Source organism: Polyodon spathula, chromosome 8, assembly GCF_017654505.1.
Source record: "Polyodon spathula isolate WHYD16114869_AA chromosome 8, ASM1765450v1, whole genome shotgun sequence".
NCBI classification, from domain to species: domain Eukaryota; kingdom Metazoa; phylum Chordata; class Actinopteri; order Acipenseriformes; family Polyodontidae; genus Polyodon; species Polyodon spathula.
In genome coordinates, this window is record NC_054541.1 from 23,355,568 (window position 1) to 23,379,311 (window position 23,744).

Consider the following 23,744-nt stretch of genomic DNA (forward strand, 5'->3'; position numbering starts at 1 on the left):
GCGCCTATTTCCAATCCTCCACTAACAACTACCCGGAAACTATTCTCTACCTTCTCCCTCCTCAACCCTCCCCCTCATCCTCTCTCTTCTATCTCCTCTGATGACTTTGCCTCTTTCTTCTTCTGTAAAATCTCTAATATATAAACTCTTTAACACCTCTCCCGTCCTGTCTCCCTCTTACCCTTCCTCTCTAAAACCCTTGAGCAGGCAGTACACCGCCAGCTCTGCTTTCGTGTCTAACCACTCTCAACTCAACCCTCTCCAATCTGGTTTCCGCTCTGCTCAATCCCCTGAAACTGCTCTCCTGTCTGTCACTAACTCATTAAACTATACAAGTGCTGCCTCTCTCTCCTCTGTCCTAATTCTCCTTGATCTCTCTGCTGCGTTTGACACTGTTGATCACTCTATTCTCGTATCCTCTCTCGCTGACCTGGGAATCTCTGGCACTGCTCTGGCCTGGTTCTCCTCCCTGCGTTCGCTACCTGTCCGCTTCAACTCATCCAGAACTCCGCTGTTCGCCTGGTGTTCTCTCTGCCTTGCTTCACTCATGCTAACTCACTGCTCCACTCACTCCCTGGCTCCCGATCACTGCTCACACCCAGAAGACTGGCTGTACCTCCTCTACGCTCCCCTGCCTCCACAGCCCGCCCCTCGTCCTTCACCCCACAGTGGTGGAACAACCTTTCTACAGATGTCAGGACTGTCCAGTCCCTGACCACCTTCCGGCAGCTCCTCAAGACACACCTCTTCAGACAACACCTGTAAAACTGAACTCTTTCCTTCTGGACAATATAACACTCTGCCGTTAATGCACTTTTACTTGAACTTATCTGCTCCCTATTTTATTGTATTTAATCCTGATGTAACTATCAACACTCTTATGTGCTCTTGAACTGCCCGATATCAAATCTTACTGTGTTTTGTATTTGCTCTTATTAGGACTGAAGTCATTGTATTTCGTATCTTGTTCTTACTGTTATTCTTGGACTGTTATTCTTGATATGTATTTTTTTTTTTGTATACAACTGTAAGTCACCCTAGGTAAGGGTGTCTGCTAAGAAATAAATAAATAATAATAATAATAATAATAATAATAATAATAATAATAATAATTTTCCTCTATTATTGGGCACTGATGCGGCTCTCCTTCTGGCCCTGTTGTGACTATTGCCTGTGGATCTGGAGTAGGCATGATTCCTCCCGATGGGAATCGAACCTGTGGGTGCATTCCCATATCTGCAGCCAGGTGGTAGATTACCATGGCTGCAATGTCTGAGAGGAATGCTGGGTGGTGTTGCTGTTTCCCGGCTTCCCATCTCTGGCCCACAGCAGGTTGATCGCCATCAGGAAGGCCCCCATGAGGTCCACTTTAGGGTTCATCAGCCAGTCCCATATTTCTTCAGAGAGTGTTGTATGCTTGTGCTTTCCTTCTATGGAAATTGGTGCTGTGATTCTATATGGTCCTCTTAATAAAATGTTTGTCTTCACTACTCAATTCTGATGTCTATATTTTCACCACATATTACTGGTCCAACTATGAGACTGAAATGTTCTCAACTAGGTTGCTATGTTTTGAAATTTGTGACCATCTTTTTGGTGCCATTTTCTGTTCTCCTTCATCCCCTTACTCTCTCAGAGGACCCTGGGTGTTGCTTCTTATTGCAGTACTTATATCAGTGTATTCGGGAACCATAGTCAAAACACATGACTATAATGCCTTATACTAGGTTCCTGCTATTAAATGGCCATTATTCTAGGGGGGGAGGGGGGGGGGGGGGGGGGGTAACATATTGCTGTTGCTTCCACCAGAACAGTTATGTGATAAACATGTTTCTTCAGTGTAGACAGTAATATGATGTTTTAATTCACAGTACAGTATGTGGTATTTACATCTGCCACTGCAATGGAATTAACCCATTTATCTTAAAAGAGTACATGAGTCACAATGTTCTGTTTACCAACAAGATTTTTTCATTATGTTATCTGTATAGGACATTAAAAAAAAAACATATTAATCAGGATCCTATCTTGACCTGGTTTGAGGGACCTATCAAACTGTAACTTGTTCTCTCCAAACAACTGATTGCTGTAATATTTGGGATATAGAAGCTGCCACTTTATTGTTCAATATCACATGGCAGAATTGGGCCAAATTGGGATTATCATTCACAGATGCTTGTAAAAGAGAAATAATGGTTTTGATATAAGAGTTTAAAATTCACTCTGTCCTATTCAATGAATCTGTTTAATGTTAGTATCCTGGAAGATGATAGTAGTAGGATTGTGCCAATACTCATATTTTCTGAGTAATTGCCTTTAAAAAATGTGAATTTGTTAACATTAATTAAATGTAATAAAATGTGTTAATTAATCAACACAGAACAATGTGGTCCCTTGGTTTCCCTTGTTTACACAATTATTGGGTATCACTCAATAACAATGTATCCTAATTCTATTAAAAGTATTAATTTACAAATAAACAACTTTTTTTTTAACAGTTATTCAGGAATAAACTAACCACACAACATACAGATGGGGATGTCTATTTCAATTATCTGCTTCGTCCCAGTAGCTATATTGTTATGTGTATTGTTCATATTTTTAATGTTATGCATTCCCAAAGTTACCAATGCTACCAAAATGTTATATATTTAAATACTGTTACTTTATATTGTCATGATAGGACGATGCTCAGAAAATAGCATTTTTCATAATAATACGCATAATTTGTCAATGTTGCTGTTTTCTTCAAGAGACCTTGGACAGAAGTGAAAATGACTTCAAAAGTATGATGCATTTTTTAACACCACTCCATTGGCTCTCAATAGAAAAATGTCTCCTGAGCTCTCTATATCCTACAATCCTTTGCATGCAGCATGACACCTCTCTCGCCAACCTGATTCCTCGTGCCACAATCTAATTTCTTGAGCCACAACCTGATTCTTTGCATTCTGCAACCTGATTCCTCGCTCTATATTTTGACAGGCATTTTAAACCTGTTTTACTCTGAAAAAAAAAAAAAATTAAACAGCTTGTGTGAAAATAAATTATACCTGACTGGCCTGACGAGTGCTTAATAATGGACTGCAAAGAGTTAACCTCATCTCACAGACATTGGTCTATAGAATCTGTAACAGTGTGTAACCCAACATGGCCCTCAGACCTTGTCAATCGGCTGCAGCCAATCTGTGAGATCGGAGTCATAGCACCAATGTACAGGGCGGAGGCTGGGCGCGAGGAGGCGAGCACCTGCACCGCAAGCAAACGTCTAAACCAAAATGCAAGAGTCAGGCTCATTTGCATTTATGATCTCACTGACGGGACTGAACAGAATCTGCAACAGCAGTGTATCACACAACACTGCCTGTTACATTTGTTTAAAAGATGTGTGTATCATTGCTTACGATTTCACAGGAGATAAGAACATTTTCTCATGGCCAGTGAGAGACCTAAGTAGACAGGGTCTTTTACTGGCCATGAGATTCAGTTTCACTGTTTTATTTTCTTGGTGTGGGAGGACAGGAAGTGGATCTCCTGGGGAAAAAACATGCATACGCAACATGTTTTCAAATAACCATAGAGGTATAACTGCTATTGATTCTTCACACTTACAGGGCTAGTTCATATAACCACACCTCCATATTAGCAATTGCATTTTAATCTTAGAGAGGGTAAATGGCCATAATCAAAATAGAATACATTTCCATTTTACATGTTTTATACAAAATTGTGCTTTATATGATTTTCATGAAGAATGAATGGCTTCTCATCAGACGGTGGGACAAATCTAAATTACCCAATGTTGTGATTATCAGTCTTCAGGCTTTAAACTCTTTTTTTTGCATTCACCTGGTGGTAAATTGCGCCCAGTGCATTTGGCTACTTAAATCTCAAAGTTGTTGCAAATGTGTTAATGGCAAAGTATTGCTTATCTGAAGTGAATCAATTCATGCAACCAGTGCTTAATTTCTACTTACCAAAAAGTGTTACACTAAGAATCGCATGCATTTATAGTGCACCACTTTCAGGAAAACCACTTAATATACCTGAAACTAATTTTAAGCGTGAGAGGACTGCTTAGGGAACCTATCCAAGGGTCTCCTGAAAAATGATTCAGTATATTTCTGGGCTCTTGCTTTACCTCACATCAATTCCTAACAACATTTGGTAGTGACATTATGATAGTTTTTACAATAGTGATAAAGCTGTTAAATATTTTTTGACAGAATATTTAACAAATATTTTTTAATTTGACATGTATGGGATATTACATGGTCTTGGTAACATGGTCTTGGTAACTCAAATATATTTACTCGAATGTGCTTTTTGCACAATTATTGTGACAGTAAAATAAAACTGGCTTATATATTTTGTGAGGTGTTTGAGTGGGAGAGTTTGCTAAATCAAGGTCCATTTTTTTAAATGTCTAATATGTTTAAGACATATATATTTAGTTATATAGTTTCCAGCAACTAAACAGGACAAAAGCTTGTCTGTCCTGAGAAACAGGCAACGTATGAACTCTAGTCTGATTAAACAATTAAATGTTAGTCGTCTGTAAATGTACAGTATATGTACACATTTAGATAATGTGGTGAGCAGGGCTTGCATGAGTCATAGTGAGAAACAATTTTTATATTTATATAGAAAGTGTTGTAAGCAACATTTAGGAGGGCTTTCTGATACTATTCAAAGGCATTGTAGTGACCATCATCACAGTGAAACACTCTTTCAGATAAGCAGTAGTTAAGGACACATGTTAAGTAAGACCAATAGAGCGTGCATGTAGTGACAGTTATATTAATTAACTCATTTTATTTGCACCTGGACTGCTCCACCTGAGCAAGAGTTCCCTTTTTCTGTGTTATCAGCCTGCTGTCTCTGATCCACCTTAACTATATAAAAAGCTGTAATCCATAAACCTGCTTGCATAAAAAAAAGCATGCTAATAGTTTCTGTGACAACATTTCTATGTATATATGTATATTGTTTATTCTAAAGCTTTAACAACAGCGTTTACCCTGGGTTTGGTCTTAAAAAGGTAAATTACAGGGGCAATTTGGAAAGGTGCAAAAGGTTTTAAAAAAATACAATAAAAAACAACAACACAAAAGCAAGCCTGGAAAAGAAATACAGAAATGTGACAAAATAAAACTCTACTTCTCCTGACATTCCATAGAAAAAGAAAACAAACAAATAGTACATTACATGTTGTACTTGGCATCTCAATGGTACACTTCTTGTAATATTGAAATTGCATATAATACAAATGGTAATTATTTCTTGGAGTTTGGAGTTTTGGATGAGATGGAAATTGCATTTAGGGTTTATTTTTTCCTGTAGTTTCCAAGCTGAATGGCAGAACGATCGAAGACGCAGCGGAAGGTTATAGGCTGGACCTCCCAGTATGGAACAGGGTTGCTGAAAAGGCTGATACCAGAGTACATGGCCTTCTTTGTGTTGTAGCTTGGAGGGCAGAAGTCTTCCGTCCCAACTGCAGCAATTTTGTTGTTGTGGAGGTAGATGACCTGTGGGAATGGAAGGAGAAAAGAGAGAGAGACCGAATCTTACATATTGAAAATTAAACACATTTGTCCAACCTCTCTTCTTGCAGAGCTTGTAGGTACAGACCAGACCTGCTGCTGCTTAGCGTCTTACAAGATCTTACAAGATGAGAAACCAAGTGGGTACAGCTATATACCATAATTCATTCATTATGATGTTGATGATTTTTATCATCATCATTAATACTACTATGACTAATAATAATAATAATATAATAATAATAATAATAATAATAATAATAATTTTCAAAAGTAGGATTCTTGCCTGGATGTACTTGTGCTCGGGCAGGCCAGGGGGCACACTGACGAGAGCATTGTTATCCAGGTGCAGCTCTCTCAAGTGGGGGACATGAACAAGAGTTGCATTTTCCACTGAGCTGATGTGGTTGAAGCTCAGACCAAGCCTGTAGAATAGGATATTGACACAGTAAAGCACTGTGAACTTCCAAATTACAGTTACATGTCACTCTGAGAAATGGAAACTTTGTTATTCATAACTTCATCCAAATAAATGGAGCTACCAAGCTGTGTAGTACAGCATAGGATTGTCAAAAGTTAACAGTTAAACAGATCAAAGTATAGAAGAGACCTCTGTTTTTGAAGAACCGCTCATTTATAGTGCGTATAATGGAATAATTTGGGATATTTCCTCGGTTCTGAATTCTAGTTTTAAGAGCGATTTCATGTACTGGTCACATATACCCCACACCTCTAAGGATTCTGACAGTACATTTCAAAGTTGGCATCAAATAACAATATAATTTGTCAGTTCTAACATGGGTACACTTAATAACAGAAGTATAATACACATTATTACTTGTTGAGATTGTTGAGACCCTTGAGACTGTCAGCTTCTACTTTGGTGATTTTGTTGCCATCCAGATGGAGCTCAGATAATGAGCTGGGGAGACCTGGGAGACGTGACAACAGAGATTATTCTTCAGCATAGAGCTGTTTTTTTTTTTTTTTTTTTTTTTTTTTAAAAAGGGTCGCTTTCCACACAGAATATCGACTTTATTTCCTGTAAATAGAATTCATTAGACCTGTTATTGCCTCATTTATAACGGACTTGCATTATGCTAAACAAAATTAATATATGTCTATTACTGGACTCTGGGCACATTGTTAAATGTTTTCTGTAAAATTAATATGGAGATAGACAGACAGAACAACAGACAAGCTTGTGGTATACTTGCCAGATTGAATTATGCAGTGTAAAAAAATGACAGTCCATGTTTTGTGTTGTTACTTTAGAGCTTGTTTCAATTTAAAATTGAGTATACACCTTTAGGAATGGCTGTGATGTTGGTGTCTGAAATCCGGATGTAGGACAGCTTCTTCAGGTCTTGGAAGGCTCCATTTTCAATTCCTACACTCTTCAGTGGGTTTGTTCCCAGCTCTGTGCACAACGAAAACAAACCACACTTTAACTATGCTCACAATCAAACCCTCCACTTTAAATTAAAATGGAAAAATAACAAGTCTTATATGAGACGTAATGTTGAACCTTATTTATTAATAATAATAATAATAATAATAATAATAATAATAATAAATAATATAATAATAAATAATAACAACAACAACTGGAACTTCCAGGCAGTTTTATGACTCCCAAGCCCCAGTATCAGTACCTGTCTAAGCGTGTTTAGTTACCAATGTGCCAAGTTTAAAATCAGCAACTAACTGTTCCAGTTTCTTAAAAGTCGGTTGTATTGCTACAGTGTCAAAGATGATTCTTGTGAAGTTTTGAGTTAGTCAAGTAAACTGTTTGTCAACTGAGGCCGTTTTAAATTTCAGACGTAAATATACACCTTGTGGCCATCTTGTTTTATAAAACATAACCATTTTGACATATTTGTATTCCATTGTTACTGGGACAATAACTACCATGTTTGGAGTTTGTTGGTGAAAAGGTGTTCAATAGTAGCAGTTAGCTGTTAAGGGCATGTTTCAATAAGATTTGGGGCAGCCTTTTTGACATTAAAATATATTGTAGAAACTTCTGCTTCGCAAATTTGATGCAGGTTTGGATGCTGATGATATATGTCAATTGTCAGATCAATTGCTTCACTGGTTCCCAAGAAGAAGATTTCGAAAGGCTTCTAAAAAATGTGTCAAACGGCCATTTGTTTCCGATCACACAATTTTTTAAAAGTCAGTTGTATTGATAGTATCAGGGAAGATGCTTGTGAAGTTTGGAGTTAGTCAAGTAAATCATTTGTAAACTTTAAAGTTTTGGGAAGAAAATAATAATAATAATAATAAAAAAATAAAAAAATAAAAATCTTAACAATAACAATAGGCTTCCCAGCCTTTACTTTGGAAGCTGAATAATAATAATATGCACCCAACAGTGCATAATAAGGTTATAATTTTATAAAGGGTTTCTGGTGACATAAATCAATGTCACAGGAAATCAGAGATACAATTACAAACTTACGTGTACAGTTCTAGTGTATATTGTTTAACCTTTGTGTGCGGTTCAAGGGGCAGCAGCAAGGGTTCCCCTGTTATGTCCTGCAAAAATATCAATAAATCTCCCTATTTAAACCCCTTACTCTCTGTCTTGTTTCCCTCCATCCTCCCTTCCTCCATACGCTGCTCCACCTCTGCAACGGTCTCCCTCTGGAGGCAAGTGAAGCTTACTTCCCTTATATCCCAACCTTACTTCCCAACCTTAGCAAGCCAGAGGGAACCCCAACCAATTATATTCCAATTCTCTTTCATTTCTCGTTCTCTCCCACTCTAGGTTCCTTCCCAGCCAGGCCAATCTGTTTACTCACCTCCGCGAGGTTCCCATTTTTAGCATTTAAAAACAATGACGCTTACTCTTCTACTTTATGATCTGTGAATAAAGTCCTGGAACCTTGCCCATTATTTGGTGCCACTACATGCAGAGTGTCAATAAATGTTTAGGCAAGTATTTTTCAAAGAGGCCCACTAAGTAAAAATAAATGATACAAGAAGAAAAATGTGTTTACCCATTACAATGACTTGGGTCAACCCTTCGAATGAGGATTTCTTAATTTTGGCGATCTCATTCTCGTGAATGCGCAGCTCCTGCAGGTTCTTGGGCATGTTGACTGGCATCTCCTTCAGGAAGTTCTTAGACAGGTAGAGTCTCTGCAGTTTCTCCATGGGGATTAAAGCTTTGGGGTGTATGGTCGTGATTTTGTTGTTGACGAGGATCAGAGCCTGTTAAAGTTAACATTTCTTGTTATGGATTTATGTCATTTTTGCTTTTGCTTTTCCTATAATTTAACCAAATGCACTATAAATCAATAAACTAAAAAGAAATATACTAAAACTAATAATTGTAAACAAGTCTGATTGGTTGTTTATTCATGTTCTACTTTTATTTTACTGAAAGAAATCAAAATGTATAGTATACTGTTTAATACATATGATTATTACTTTTGAGCTGTCTGTACAATATATTTCACTGTGCCTACTGTATTGTATACGAAATTAGCACTCACAGGCTTAGGTACAATAAAATAAATGCAGCATCACTTTATAAAATTTTATCAATTTCAAAAGTATAATCTGCTTTGGTTTTGCATTTCAACTTAACTATGCAAAATGTGATTTCCTTTTTTGATTCCAAAGGTTTATTATTGGGGATTGACTCAATATAAGTTACCAAGCATTGGAAATCCAAAGCATACAATATTGATAATAATATCTGTAACGATTCAAAATAATGGAAACACATTCATATGAATTACAGTGGTTTAGCTGCTGTTCTTATTGTGCTGAACATGAATTCATTATAAATCTAGGGCCTTTTTTTAGTTATTGTGTGAAATTCTATTATAGGTATGAATGTGTGTGTATTACTATAAAAGCATTAACAGAGGGGCCCAAATGGTATAAAAAATGTTGAGTGTAGAGGAGGCAAAACTAAACTGCCAGCAGAAAACCTTTCAATGTAATCACCGGATGGAGCCCGAGTTCCCACTCCAATACAATAGGAGTTTGGCAGACCCTTCCCTGCACATTAGCCTTTCATGGTGAACAAGAAAGCTTGGAGAGCATGACAGGTACTGTAACATGCAAGTGGCACTACACTGACACAATGTGATTTGTTCGATTTGATTAAAACAGCGGCAAATCTAAATGCTGTCCCAATCTAGACCATTAAAATAGGCTAAAATATCTCTTTGTACAAGGGTTTTTTCCAGTGTAAAAAAAAAAAAAATTATGTTCTAGCTGTTAATCTATTTTTTTCCTGATTGTGTCTGGTTCATTTGACACAGATGCCCGCTACAACACTACAGATTCACTTCCTGTGTTGCAAGTGAACCACACCTGGCTCCAAACAGGGTTCTAGGTGGAGATCACTGGATTCTCTTGAGGCAAAATGAAAATAATGACTGGAAAACCTGAACATAAATAAAGATCTTCTTAATGAGAGGCATACACAGAAAATATCTTGTAACACCTATATAGGTATCTGGTGCACGACAATTCATCCCCAACAATTCACCCCCGCGACAATTCACCCCTGCGAATTGTTGGTTGTCCTCGCCCAAACAACCAACAGTACCCCCAACACAACCGGTCCCCCTGCCCAAAACATCTCCTCCTCCTCCTGTTACATTTAAATGTGCTCGCTCTGTGCACAAAATCATACAGGCTACACTGTAATTATTGAAACTACAAAATATGGTGAAAACAGAGATCATTGTAATTTTAATCAAATTAAATAAAAAAGATACAATGGCATAGAACAACATATCTTTACCAAAAAATGCACTATTTACTAAAGTATAACTTTTAATTTCCAATTGATACTTTTTACAAATGCTAATAGCTATTTGGGATTTCATCCACTGATATTTACTGAACAAAACATTGAAATAGTAATGTAAATGCATGTCTTAAAAGAGTGTTTCTATATATTTTTATTAGTTTCTTATTATACACCAAGAAAACCAGAACACTTTAAAAATGACACATATGCAATTCAGAATGTTTCCGACTGACAGATGTCACAGTGAATGATGTGGTTTTCAGTCTATTCCAGAAACAGTCGGTGCCATTCTTATTTTGATTATCTAATAATTGATTCCACTCTGGTTAACTTCACAAAACAAGAAAACTGGGGGGGGGGGGGGGGTTCAATGGGAAAAATTGTCGCAGGACGAATAGTCATGGACCCATAGATATCACCTCCTTTATGGGGGTTACAGCAATGATAAAGTACTGAGTTACATAACTTAACATTTGTAACATCCTACTCATGAACAGAAGGTATCTTAATTTCTGAAGCATAAAGTCACCCAACTAGCTTTTCCACAAATTGTTAATGGTCATATTTAATTGACAACGTGTTTTCTCGAAGATAAGACAGTGACCAGCTGGTTCAGCTACAGATTTAATAACCCTGTCTTTACTAATACTAATCTTTACTAATCTCAGCAACAAGCTCAAACAGTTCATTTGCTTTTCTTAGACATGGGGGCAGGTCAGGACCTAAGGTTACAGTGCAACCACTCAGCCATAAATAATTCAGATGTTCCTGGTTTTGCACACATGCAAAGATGCCCAGATGTGGGCCTATCTTTTATCACTGTGTATTTCTTTTCAAATTGAAACTTCATTTTACAGATTTTAGAGTGTAAAGAGGTAATGTAAAATAGCATATTACTGCATTTGAAAACACTTACAATAACACGCATCCTGTGACCAAAAGGATGCATTGTATGAAGTACACTACGTTGTTTTATTGAAAAGTTGAGCAGAACTGTTCCACTTCAATTGTTTGTGTGAAAGTGCTTAACAAGTACATTATTCTCTATAAATACCAAGTTTATTTCTAGTGGTAGATATAGACAAAAGACAAACAGGACTCCAAGAACTTCATATTTTGTAGCCACGGGGTTCGTTATTGATATTTCCCAAATAAATATTCCACATCAATGGCACTTCTCCAGAAGATTCAAAGAAGATTACAGGAAATATGATAAATTAAATCAAGTACAATATTTTTTTTTGCCTTAACCTCCTTAATTATACAAAGAGAATCTGACCAAAAAAAAAAAAAAATAGAATTCCCCTTACATGTAAAATCTTTAGGTTCTTGAAGTCAAACTCTCTGATTTCAGTGATTTTGTTGTTCTGCAAGTCGAGAAGAGATGTATCAGAGGGGATGTCAGCCGGTACATTCTTCAGACCTGATGTGGAAAAGAAAAACAGTTCAGAAATGCCTATGTGGTTCAAAGCAGATGTGATTCATTTTGCACACTTATTATTTTTCATACGGTAATGTCTACGGAATTCAACAAGCTGGGATTTTAACTTTGTGTAACAAAAAGAGAGACATTTTTTAAATGATCAGTTGTTTACTGCTAGCATGTTACCTATTATATACTTTTAATTCGGTATGCATGCACATTATATTGATGTGTCACACAACTTGTCAATGTTAAGAGAGTTGTTACTTTTGAGACTGTTCCGTGTAAAATATTAGTATTTGTGGAAATTCCAGCCTGCTTTATAATACATGAACACCAGTCAAGTGTCAGTCCTTTCAGTTTAGTTTAGTTTATTACAGCAGACAGTTTTTTCAAAGTGTGTGCTACATAGAGCATCTGTTTTTGTTCTGTTTTTATTTTTTGTCAAACTGTATATTAAAATAATCCTTACTTTTGTTTATGTCTGTGAATTATAAAAACTGGGTGGTTTCGTTTGTAAAACTTTAAATATCCAACATTTGTTGAATGGGCTGCTAGCTGTAGAAGTCAAAATACTTACAGTAAATGGGCAAATAGTTAATACAGGCTTATTTATAAATGATTCTGTTTTTAAGTGTAACTAGAACTGTATGCTTGTGTCTTTTTTAAAGTCTGAATTTTTCAATTCCCAGTGACCTCAGGACTTGACTTGTTTGTTCCAATAGAATGTTTTATTACTTTGCTATCAGACAATTAAATTATAGGAAACTCTTTGTTTTGGTCTTCCAGCTGGTAATACTCTCCCAATAGTACAGTGCCACTAATAAAGACATGGGGAAACCTGGTGGTACATATTAATGCACGGCTCTCGTTAGCTTGTGTGCTGGCAAACTATGATGAATGAAGTATATGAATTTGATAAATGTCTAATGCCAGCGGGCAGGAAAAGTGGTATTTGGAGCCACCTCCCCTTAGACAAGGCAGGCTGCAAGGTAGACGCAGAAGAGGAGGAGGACCAAACAAAAAACAAATGATAAGGGCTGTAGATGAAGTTGGTATTTATATGGTTCGATGATTACGTATTTGATTATGGGGTGTTTACTCCTTCCAGAAATACAAAAGTTTCCAAAGTGAACTAAAATGGAAAATATTTGATCACTTCTTTTTCATTTTAGTGGTAGCAAGATCAACAAGTGTAATTTATGTAATCCAGTCCCCACAAATACCTTTTAAGTATATTTTAAACACCATTACTTATTAAAAGCAACACTTGACAAAGTTTTAGGCAGGAAATAATTTGTTCAAGGCAGACAGTGTTGTTCAATATACGCTGCTGCTTTTTTTTTTTTGCAGCATTGGAGAAAAGTTCTTTGTTAGCAAGAATAGAGAAATAGGTTAGAGTTGTCAGATATTGAAACATTACCCTGCACTTTATCCTACAGTTTTACCAGAGATCACATGCATATAAGGCATCAATAGTTCTACTATGTTACTGTTCTGCTGATGACATTGTTCAGTAATTTAAGGTTTTACAGTACTGCTGGAAAGTTTATATGGATGTTAACATTACCATGTCAGTTATAATATCCAACTAGTCATTTTCTAAACTAATTTCTGCATCATTTGTTGTCAGTTTTTGTAATGATGGTAATACTAGAATACATGACTGCTAAATCATTCAATAAATAGTTTATGGATATTTTAGTTAAACTGAGTGTGTGTATGTGAGTGAGACTGAAAGCAGACCTACAAGCTTCCATTGGACCCTAGTTGTATATGGCTTATTGAACAACTATGTGCAGATACTTAAATTAGTCATGTGCTTTAATGTTTAAATCTAGCGGAGTTTCTTGACAAAGAAAATGACAAAAGGTAGAAAATCTTGAACGGGGTAATGTTCTGAAAAATACCAGGTATATCATTAAATGAATAAACAACACATATACAAATCACCATTTGATCTGTTATTAGTTTTAATTATTATGGAGAAAGAGAGACATTATCCCTATATCAGATCCCAGCAATTAGTGATGCGATATATTTAATTAATTGGTTTGGGAGTTACACATGTATAATATAATGAAAATTAGTTTAGACATTTATTACATGAGCAAAAGCATAACCAAAGCCTATCTTGGTGTAAATGGGTTCCATTTTGTAATTAAATGCATACCTTATATTCTACTTCCAGTTGCATGCTTGCATTGAAAGATATATATTTCATTTGTGCATTCGTTCTATATTAACACGTGGTGGGATCTGTTGAACCACAAGCTACTGTATTTACTGAGTGAATGTGGGATTTGAGTGCCTTTGATCATATTTAAAGGCGTCTCGGCACATAAGGGCTATAAGGAATTGGAACTTCTTGGTGATGTATTTGAGGGGCAGGAATAAGTTGTGATGTTACACTCTACATTGCCCTATACACACAATACTAAAAAGCAGCTTTTCCCTATAGGTTGTCTTAATTAAGGGACCGAGAAGGGGTGTGCCTAATTCTGTTTCATTTCAAGCAGTGTGTCAGGGAAATCCATTAAAATACAAATGGTTTATGTATTTACGCTTGTCAAAATAGTGATCATAGAGTAATATGGCTGAATGTCATTCCTAGCTGGCTGAAACCATTTGGTTCAGGGTGTGTGTGAGTGTGACCTTGTTTTATAATGGTAAGTGGACATTCTTGGTTGGAAGAAATTAAATGTAGAAAAAAAAAATAGCATTAACTCTTAACTAGTCAAACTTTGCAATTCAATGTTTTGTATTATCTGTCTGTTTCCCCAAATTATTTTTTGTTTCTGTTTTAGTTAGCTTATTTTGTTAATTATAAAGATTCTTTATTTTTTTTAGTTTAATTAAAATTACACCCTATAGGCAATTACTTCCCCTTAAATAAAAACATATGCAGGTTATATAACAGTATTTTTCTCTCGTTAGTGGATCTAATAGCTGTGTTATGTTTCATGTATTAGGTAATTTTAACAAGCTTGATGGCTGGGCTTCCACTTAGACCATTTTCATTGAAGGTTTTATGAAGAAAAAAACTGTATCACCTCTTCCCCATAAAACATGAACATTATCCAAGAGGTCTGGAGAACATATCTGTTCTAAAACACCTGAATGCCAAGATTGCCTAACAAGATGTGAATTCAGAGTTCTCCCTGGGACTATTTAGTCTGACCCTAAAGCATGACTCATATGAGGCAATGGAAAAGCTTCCTCTAATATCAGCCTGTCTGCCTTGCTTTTTTGCCAAGATATATATTTGTTATTCAATTGTGTTCCATTTCAGTGTTTGAGAGTTCTAAAGCAACTGAGACTGAAACTGAAACTTTCTGTTTCTACAAACCAGGTACAGTATCAAAAGCTATGTTACCAAAACTGACACTTGCCAATATAATGCTCTCTACCCATTGTAGAGGTAAACGTGGCAGAGTGTTAAAGTAGTTAAGATCTAATAAATCCCTATTTTTATTCGCTGTCTTTCTGAAGTATATTTTCCCAGCTCTGAATTTCATGCAAATGGTATTCTCAGTTACCACTTAGAATATTATATTAGAATCATAAATCTATTCAAAGAGCAAGGCAACAGCTTGAAGGAAGTCAACTGATCTAAAATCATGAATTATGGCCATGATGCTGCAGGATCACTCATAAGCAAAATCTGTGTGATGTGATATCTGCAAAGATGTAGAGAATACCTTTTTTTTTTTTTTTAAATTGAGAGAACCATTATACAATAATGAAAGAAAGAACATTTCTATAGCTACACTTCGCTGTACTATTAGTAAGTAACCTCCTAAATTCAAAAAGAAAAATTCAACCTTTACATATCTGATCCTTACAAATTCACAAATAGATTACTGTTTTACAAAAATGACCATCTTATGTGCACCTGAAGTACCTCCAATAAGAAAATCATTGGTTGTCATAAAAATGTGCCTACAACATTTAAACAGACAAACCAATCAAAACATTAAACTTTAAGAAAGGAGAGAAGAAAAACACAAGTCTGGAACCAATGACATGGCATGAACTGTAGGTCTCAGATGGGCAGTTTAAAAATAAACACATGCAAATCCAAACATTTGCTTAATTTTAATACATGATATCTGGTAAACACCAAGTTAAAGTTCCCGGTTTGTTTGTCTTGCTTTCATGTCTGTTACAGGTAGTAGTTCATTTAATCTCAGAAGTTTATTTGGTGTCAAACATGCTGCAGTCAGTCAATAGTGGAAAAGGAGAAAAGAAAGCGTTGAAGCTGTGGGGATAATTTCACTTTGCACATGAAATGACCAAGAAAGGATAAAACAACTTGAAGGTAAAGCTTGGAAACATATTTCTTTCCATAGTCAAGTGCCAAGTTATAAAAACATGTGTTGGAATTATTTTGTTAGTTACAACCACTTAAGTGTTTTTAAATAAAGGTGTAGAGGAAGGTTAGCCTTAAAAGTCCTACCTAAATCTGAGCACTGGATCACCCGGAGATGGCACTGGCATCCAAAGGGACAGACCGGCCCTTCAGGTACACCTGCTCGCTCAATTGGTGGCACTGGATCTAATATCTTTTCATCACTTTCATTTCTTCCAGACCCCTCATCTTCCAACATGAAATCGAGGAAGCCTGTTTGGTGAAAGGGTTTTGCCCAGGCAACTGTGGCCAACAGCAGGAGAAGGATGGTCGAGTTCATGATTTAGATCTCGTAGACAACGCAGAGCTAAGAAGACCTAAAAGAAAATGATAATGTTACAGAGTGCAAGGGAAGACTGGATCACCACAAAGAGCAATACCCTCTGTTGGGTTTGATTTTGAAGAATATTTTTAAAGGTATATTTGTTGAGCTACTCAACTGATGTGAAATGAGACAGAGAGGCATAACAATGCCCACAGTGGTACAGTCATCTCTATGTCCTAAGCCTGCAGAAACAAGCACAACAACAGAGAATATTCCACAGGACAGAAAAAAGCACTGAATTTCTTAAATGCTTTACATGTGAAATATGAAATAAGATCAGTCGGCATCCCTTCTAAAATAGGTGTTGTGATGTGTCATATAATAAAGAACATATCATTTCAATCTGAAGGTGTTGATCTGATCTGATAACAAAGCTGTGATCTAATCTAAGTCATGAGAAATTATCTTTTCTCTAGTGATGTGTCTTTCCATCCACATCATTTCATACTAGCAAACTGGTGTCATTCATAACTGAACCAATATCTTCTGGGAACTTCAACAGTCTCTTTGTCTTCATGAACAGCTTTTCCCAGTTTTAAAAGTATGGGGAAGGACCTAGATGTATGATTGTCACTTACATAACTGTTTGTATTGACCAAATACACTGAGATTCAACATGGGTCAGAGACTGGTTTGGTGTACACCCAGAAAAATTACATAAGGCATATAGAGCTGGATATACAACCTCTTATAAGGAATTATTTGATATACATGTAAACAATGTAAGATGCTAGTCCCCATCAGTGAGATAAATGGTCTGTGCTTTTGAAAGGTAGCTCACCTAGAGAGCCTGCAGACTGGGTGGGCCCTGTCATTTGAAGGCAATGCATTTGCTTTTGTAGAAATAATACTGAAGCACTTATTGTGCTTTTCTAAACTGTCATGAGACAAATGCACATGTTTCCCAGCTGAACAACCAGACTCTGTCTTCCATCTGGTTTGCTAGTGGTGAAATTTGCTTCTAAGCTATACGGATTTGGGATCAAATATATCAAATGAATAACCAAGAAAACACCACTAACCGACATGTAAAATTGTATGTACAAGCAAATCAGTCACAAAATCAAGGAAAAGTTAGACATTTTTTATAGACTGAAATCACCATCTTTCTTTCATTCCCAAATGCCAGGTGGCTAAACAAAAGTGTCATGTTGTATATCTTTAAGAGTTTCTTGCCAGTTTACAACTGTACAATTATATATAAAACTATACAGTAATGGCATTCACTTTAAAATTACCATGTGTGCTGTTAATACTTAGTCAATTAAATCAGTGAATTAAGCATCCATTTCAGAATTCAATGTATGCACACCTGTATGCTGCTTAACCCTTTCTGCACCTGAAGGGAATCCCAGTGAATTTAATACCCAACGGTAATGACAGATAATGGTGCAGTTTTAGTTTGTGTTTCTACTCACTGCAAATCAAACAGCTGTTTGTCAACAGAAAGGTTACATTTTAAAAGATCTGTTTAAAGATCTGTTTTATTAGATCGCTTGGATGTTTGAGTGACATGTTGGCATAGACATAGACAGTGAAATAGACAGCTGATGTGGTTTCGACGCTCGTTAGAAAATGAATTTGAAATCCTGAAAATAAATGAATTAAATGTCAATTTTAAACAAATATGGTTTTAGTCAGTTTTTAAACTCAATAAGATACAGTATATACTTCTTGAAGTAAACTATGGGTTTCGTGGTAAGCAGCAGTAGTTGGTGGTTCGAACACACATTTACTGTATCCTTGTTGGTTTCCCTAGCTCTAGAGCTAGTTTATAAATTCCTGTTTGGGATTAGTACAAGCCTAGTGTGTGGAGTGTTACTGGGTGCCCAGGCCACCAATGCAGGTTGTTTCAGTTTTGTAACGTTTTGCCCCAAGATTGTTTTTTTTTTTTTTTTTTTTTTTTTTTTTTTATTTGAATACTTTCTACCATGTTCATTGAATATAGGACAACTATCAAATTCAACCTAGATTATTTTAGTTTGCTTTCTCTCTGTTCTAACCTATTATTTACTTGCCTGTTACATCTCTAATTTCCAAAGACTTAGAATGTACCCTTGGTCAAGCAGTTCTCCTCATATCACTAAATATTTTAACTGTCTAAACCAATGACACCCTATCTTTGAACACAGAGTTTTGAATACTTTTAATGTCTTGGTGGCTTCAACAAATGTCACACTATCCTCACAGAAACTTTTCAATCTCACATTAACCTGTTTTAACAATTGTCATATTAGTTAATAGTTAGAATACACCAATTGAGATGTTAATTAAGTTACTATCATCTCATCTTTAAGGATATTCAACTCATTTTGTCAAGCCCACGGATGTGTTCTTTTTTGCAGAAATACATAAATTGTTGCCTTATTAAAAACTTATGTTCCAAAATTGCAAATCTCTTATGAATTTTAAATGTTGTAGAAAATGTTTAGTCCCTGTTGGTTTTGCAACAAAAAATTTGTACTAGTTGCATACATCATTATAATTCATGTCTGAATAAGCCATTCTTTACAGTGTAGCTATTTGTTCTTACTTGAGTGATGCAACATCCACAGATCAGATGATCAGTCAAGGTTGGGTTTAGGGTTCTAATCCAAATACATGTGCATACAGTACATATTTAGAAACAGCTATTGAGTTACTCTGTGAAAGGCATTTCAATTGTAGAGTATGTATAAACACACAATATAACTAAATGAATATATGACTAAGCACCCACAATAAATTGTGAAGTGGCTATGTGATTAATTAATAAAAATGGTTCACTTATCAACAGAGGTAGGATCTGTGTGGTTGCTACTTTTTTGTTTTTAAATCTGCGTAACAATATAAAAATAATAGCAAAGTCCTGCTGTCCATCCCCTATTTCACTGAATGACAAAACAATATACAACAGTATTTCTCACATTGAGGGTTCATTGCCTACTAATACTTTCAGGCTTGTGTTTAGTTAGGTGTTAAAATAATAACAGTTGCACTGTTTCCATACATACAGGTAACTGTATTAATAGGATTACTAATTCAAAGGTTCAAGGGCATTTACTATAGTGCTCCTTTGCCATCTGACAATTACACAGTCTGATAATCCACAGTCAGTCCAAATTGAAAGTAGATTGTACATACACTTTACTTAAATGTGTAAGGACCCTTCACCAATTCACTGCCCTCAATGGTAAAAAATAATATAACACAAGCTTATAAATATATTAGACAGACACGAATGCCAAAGATGACCCTGGAATAATTCATTATTTCTAAAGGTTATGGAAATAGAAAAGAGGCCCAAACTTGTTCCAGAAAGGAATTCCTTTAAGCAACATGTTTGTAATTTATATTCATGTCCAGTCTTGCATGGCCCCGTTGGTCTATTTTTTTTTTCTTTCTTTCTTTCTTTCTTTCTTTCTTTCTTTCTTTCTTTCTTTCTTTCTTTCTTTCTTTCTTTTTCTTTCTTTCTTTCTTTCTTTCTTTCTTTCTTTCTCTTTCTTTCTTTCTTTCTTTCTCTTTCTTTCTTTCTTTATTGGCTAAATGGATAAAAGTTATTTGTTTATTGTATTTATTTATCAAGGACACATACAATTATAACATAAGTGTCACTTGCATGACACAAAATGTATTGCATTTTCAATTTAGCCAGTAGGCTAATTTCCACGGACAGTCCGTGGGCAGACATTGATGACAACTGTAATGAATCTCTATATTATTTCTACTCTAAACTATAACAATAACCTCCTATTGAATGTTTGATTAAAATACATGCAACATTAAAGTCATAAATTACCTATTAAAAGTGCTGAATACCAAAAGGGGCCTGTCTTATCCTTTTCCATATTATTACTGTGGTGCTGCAGAATGACAAACAATTTCCCAGAAATATGAAATCACGGTTTCAAATGACGTCATTTTGTGCCACACATATCTTGACTGTAAGTCTGGCAACGTCACTTGCTATGAAACTTATCAATGGAGGACTGGCAGTCAGTATAACCCTCAAAACTGTACAAAGGGTGTCAATTCAACTCAACACAAAAAACTACTACAGTAAAATCAAGCACAAACAGAAGGTATTACATCATATTGCCTTTCCACAGATAATGCTGGTACTTTTACAATCAAACTGGTACTTTTACAATGTTTCTCTGCCCTTCATGCACACATTGTTTAACTTGCTGTCTGTAAAATAAGTAGAATTCTATGACAACGGACAATTATTATTGTAACAAAAAAAAAAAAAGTATTTTCTGTTAGTTCTGGCCTGGAATGCATGCAGCAATCAGAGTCAAAATCTTTGCACAGCTTTTCCACAGCATAATCCCTTTCCAAATGTAGCTAACTAGCTGCCAACTCTCACTCATTTTGGGATGAGGCTCACACAATTACCAGTCTTTTGTGTGAACTTTTCTAGCTTTGACCTTACTCAAAATTGAGAAAGCTCTTAGTGTTCTAGAGGCTATAGATCATTTTCTATTACACTAAGGAACCATCAAATCGAGCGTTTACAATTGGCATTTTTCCAGTAGTTCTTTACTTCGAAAGGAGCCCCTCCCATTACTTTTAGTGTCCTCAGGCATAACTGTTAACACGCAGGACTAATAAGTAAAATGCATTTTATTTATCTTTCATGAACAAAATAATAACTTGCCACAAATATATTTATAACTTTACAAACTCACTCTATATTAGATCCCTATTATAAAATATATCAATGGGCCCACTAATGAGTATTCTTCCCCAAAAAAAGAAATGCTCAAAATGTTGATTAAATAATAATGTGTCCATATATCTGTCAGTCAGTCAGTCTGCCTGTGGATAGTCACATGAACTGCTTTGATAAAAAAAAAAAAAAAAAAAAAAAGCTCAGATATGCCAACTTTACACAACACTAGCAAACAATATTATCACAATCAGTTAGCATGTAACTAAGTGTTCGGACTTTATTTGTCAGATACAAAACTGGTACCTTAACTAATAACTTTGCAAAGTGAATGTCTACCAGTTTTGACATGTTTGTCCAGAGATTACACTCAGCTTTTTGAAAAACTCTGCAAGAACTGATATAGGTCTTTTCTTTTGCCTGCATGTTCACCAAAATAATAATAATAATAATAATAATAATAATAATAATAATAATAATAATAATAATATAATATATACCCCCCCCCCCGTGTCAGATAGGTAAACAAAACTTTCAGAACAAAACTTTAGCTTCATACATCTCATCAACACTCACTGTTTACCAGTTAATTCCAATGACCACATTATTTGCTGATTTATTTATTAAAATTCTAACACTAATTTCTTAGCGCAAAAAAAAAAAAAAAAAAAAAAAAAAAAACAACATTTTAAAAAGTGGCATGCACTGATTTTACTCAGAAAGGTACCAATGCAGGAGCCCTATTATTTCAGCCAGCCCTAAGCCATTTTTCTGTACTTTGCAAAAAACAGATTCTCCTTGCCCTGCTTGCAAAAAAAGCTGCGTGCATAGTGAGTGATGCTCCAGTCTAATGTTACTTTGATAACAAGAAGCCATACCTGTGTCTTTTTCCCAAATCCAGGAGGGGGAGGGGGTTTGTAGTGCAGCTCTCAAGGCCGATGTGTAATTGCACTAAAAAAGTGTTCAGCCAAAGCAAAGCAGGTGTGTGGAGCTGAAGAATGAGGTGGGGGCAGAGAAAGGGTGGGTCCCGTTAGTCCTTTTTCAATGGATGACAAGTGGTAGAGAACTCCCTCTGTACTCCCTTTCTAAAGCACAGTTTGAACCACAAGAAAAAAAGAAGGCAAGTCTCAGTCAAGGAACACAACACAAGCTGACACCCACACTACATCATATGGTAATGATACGTCCTGTGTCTCTATGCCAAGAATACTTTATCAACATTTTTTCCCCCTCATTCGGGGGGTTTAATTCTTTTACAGATCCCACGCTGCTGTGCTTGTGAGCACAGACCTGCCAGATGGGATTTAGCAAAGACTTTAGCTTTGTTTTGTTTCTCTTTGTTTATTTGGACAAAATTACGAAGCAGCTTGTTTCAATGAAGAAGGGGAGGGATTCCAGAATGTACACATTTTAGCCATATATGGTGAATTTTGCAATCTGGGGTCTCACTTTGGTGGGTTAGGCACATTTGTGCTGGTGATTTAAAATGCTGGGATTGAGTCAGCTGAGATTTACTAACAACACTATGTAACACAATTTTTGTTCCTGGGTAGTAAGTGTTATTTCTTAATTGCTTATGCCTCAAAAGTATAGAAAATGGCTATTATTCCCCACAAACTTTGCTTTTGTGACCAGGACAGTGATATTTCAAAATATCACTATTTCCAATGGGAAAACAGGCAAATGTGTGTCTTTTCATTCACAGAAAGTCAGAACAAAACAACATATGAATCCAAATTAACATGTATTTATACTAAAGTAATAAAAAAATGACTACAAAAGATTTAGAAGTGAGTAGTTTTTCGAGATTTACGATTATACTGTAAATAGTCCTAAATAATACAGTCAATAATCCATTACCCAGATACACGTCAGTCGTGTTGTAAAATCTATCACCATTTATATCTATCACCATTATATATATATATATATATATATATATATATATATATATATATATATCTTATATATATATGAATTATGCGATTAACTTAATGCACTTACCCATCACAAGCGATTTCCAACATCACCAGTTTTCTGATACAAAGCCCATCTCTTTAGTGTTACAATTTTCTTGTTTATCTGTCACAGCCCGCTTTTTTTTTTCTTGCAAGTCAAATCAGTCTGTCTTTATTACGTAGTTACACAGAGCTTCCTTCAATTTCACATGATGAAAATGCAGCAAAAATAAAGCAAATGAGACAAGCTATGGTAATGTAAATGTTAAACATTAAACATTTTTAGATACTATGAAGCATTTTTTTATTTGTGATCTATTTAGTTGCTTTTGTGCATTTTCATTTGCAAGGGCACTGTTACATTAGGGCCTTATTGAGTACTAATTCTGCAATTTTGAATGTTGACTTTGGATACTGTTTTAATTCTAGAAACTGTTGTTCTTGTTGTTTTTTTTAATCTTTTGGTTTTGCTAAATTGCACTGCCTTTTACGTTTTATGCAGTTCTGTGCATAGATAACACTTTGATTTCATTTTGCTGTTGGGCTGTTAATGGAGAATTTCACATAATGGTACAATATCTACTGGCTTTAAAAGTATGTAGTGTATTACATTCCATGTGTCCACAGTCGTCTCTTTTGGCAAAAGTGACATT

The 23,744-nt window shown here is 35.6% G+C and overlaps 1 protein-coding gene across 1 annotated transcript; it reads right to left on the bottom strand.

Annotated features, from left to right (window-relative positions):
- Nucleotides 1–4,786: 4,786 nt before the first annotated feature.
- On the bottom strand, nt 4,787–22,254 carry LOC121319613 (decorin-like). Its single transcript, XM_041257212.1, has 8 exons — nt 22,012–22,254; nt 16,206–16,474; nt 11,634–11,746; nt 8,549–8,762; nt 6,850–6,963; nt 6,382–6,475; nt 5,830–5,968; nt 4,787–5,528 (listed from the first exon to the last, which is right to left on the bottom strand). Exons 2-8 carry the CDS (start codon nt 16,435–16,437, stop codon nt 5,328–5,330), a joined length of 1,107 nt encoding a protein of 368 aa, XP_041113146.1. The 5' UTR covers nt 16,438–16,474; nt 22,012–22,254; the 3' UTR covers nt 4,787–5,327.
- Between the last annotated feature and the right edge of the window lie 1,490 nt (nt 22,255–23,744).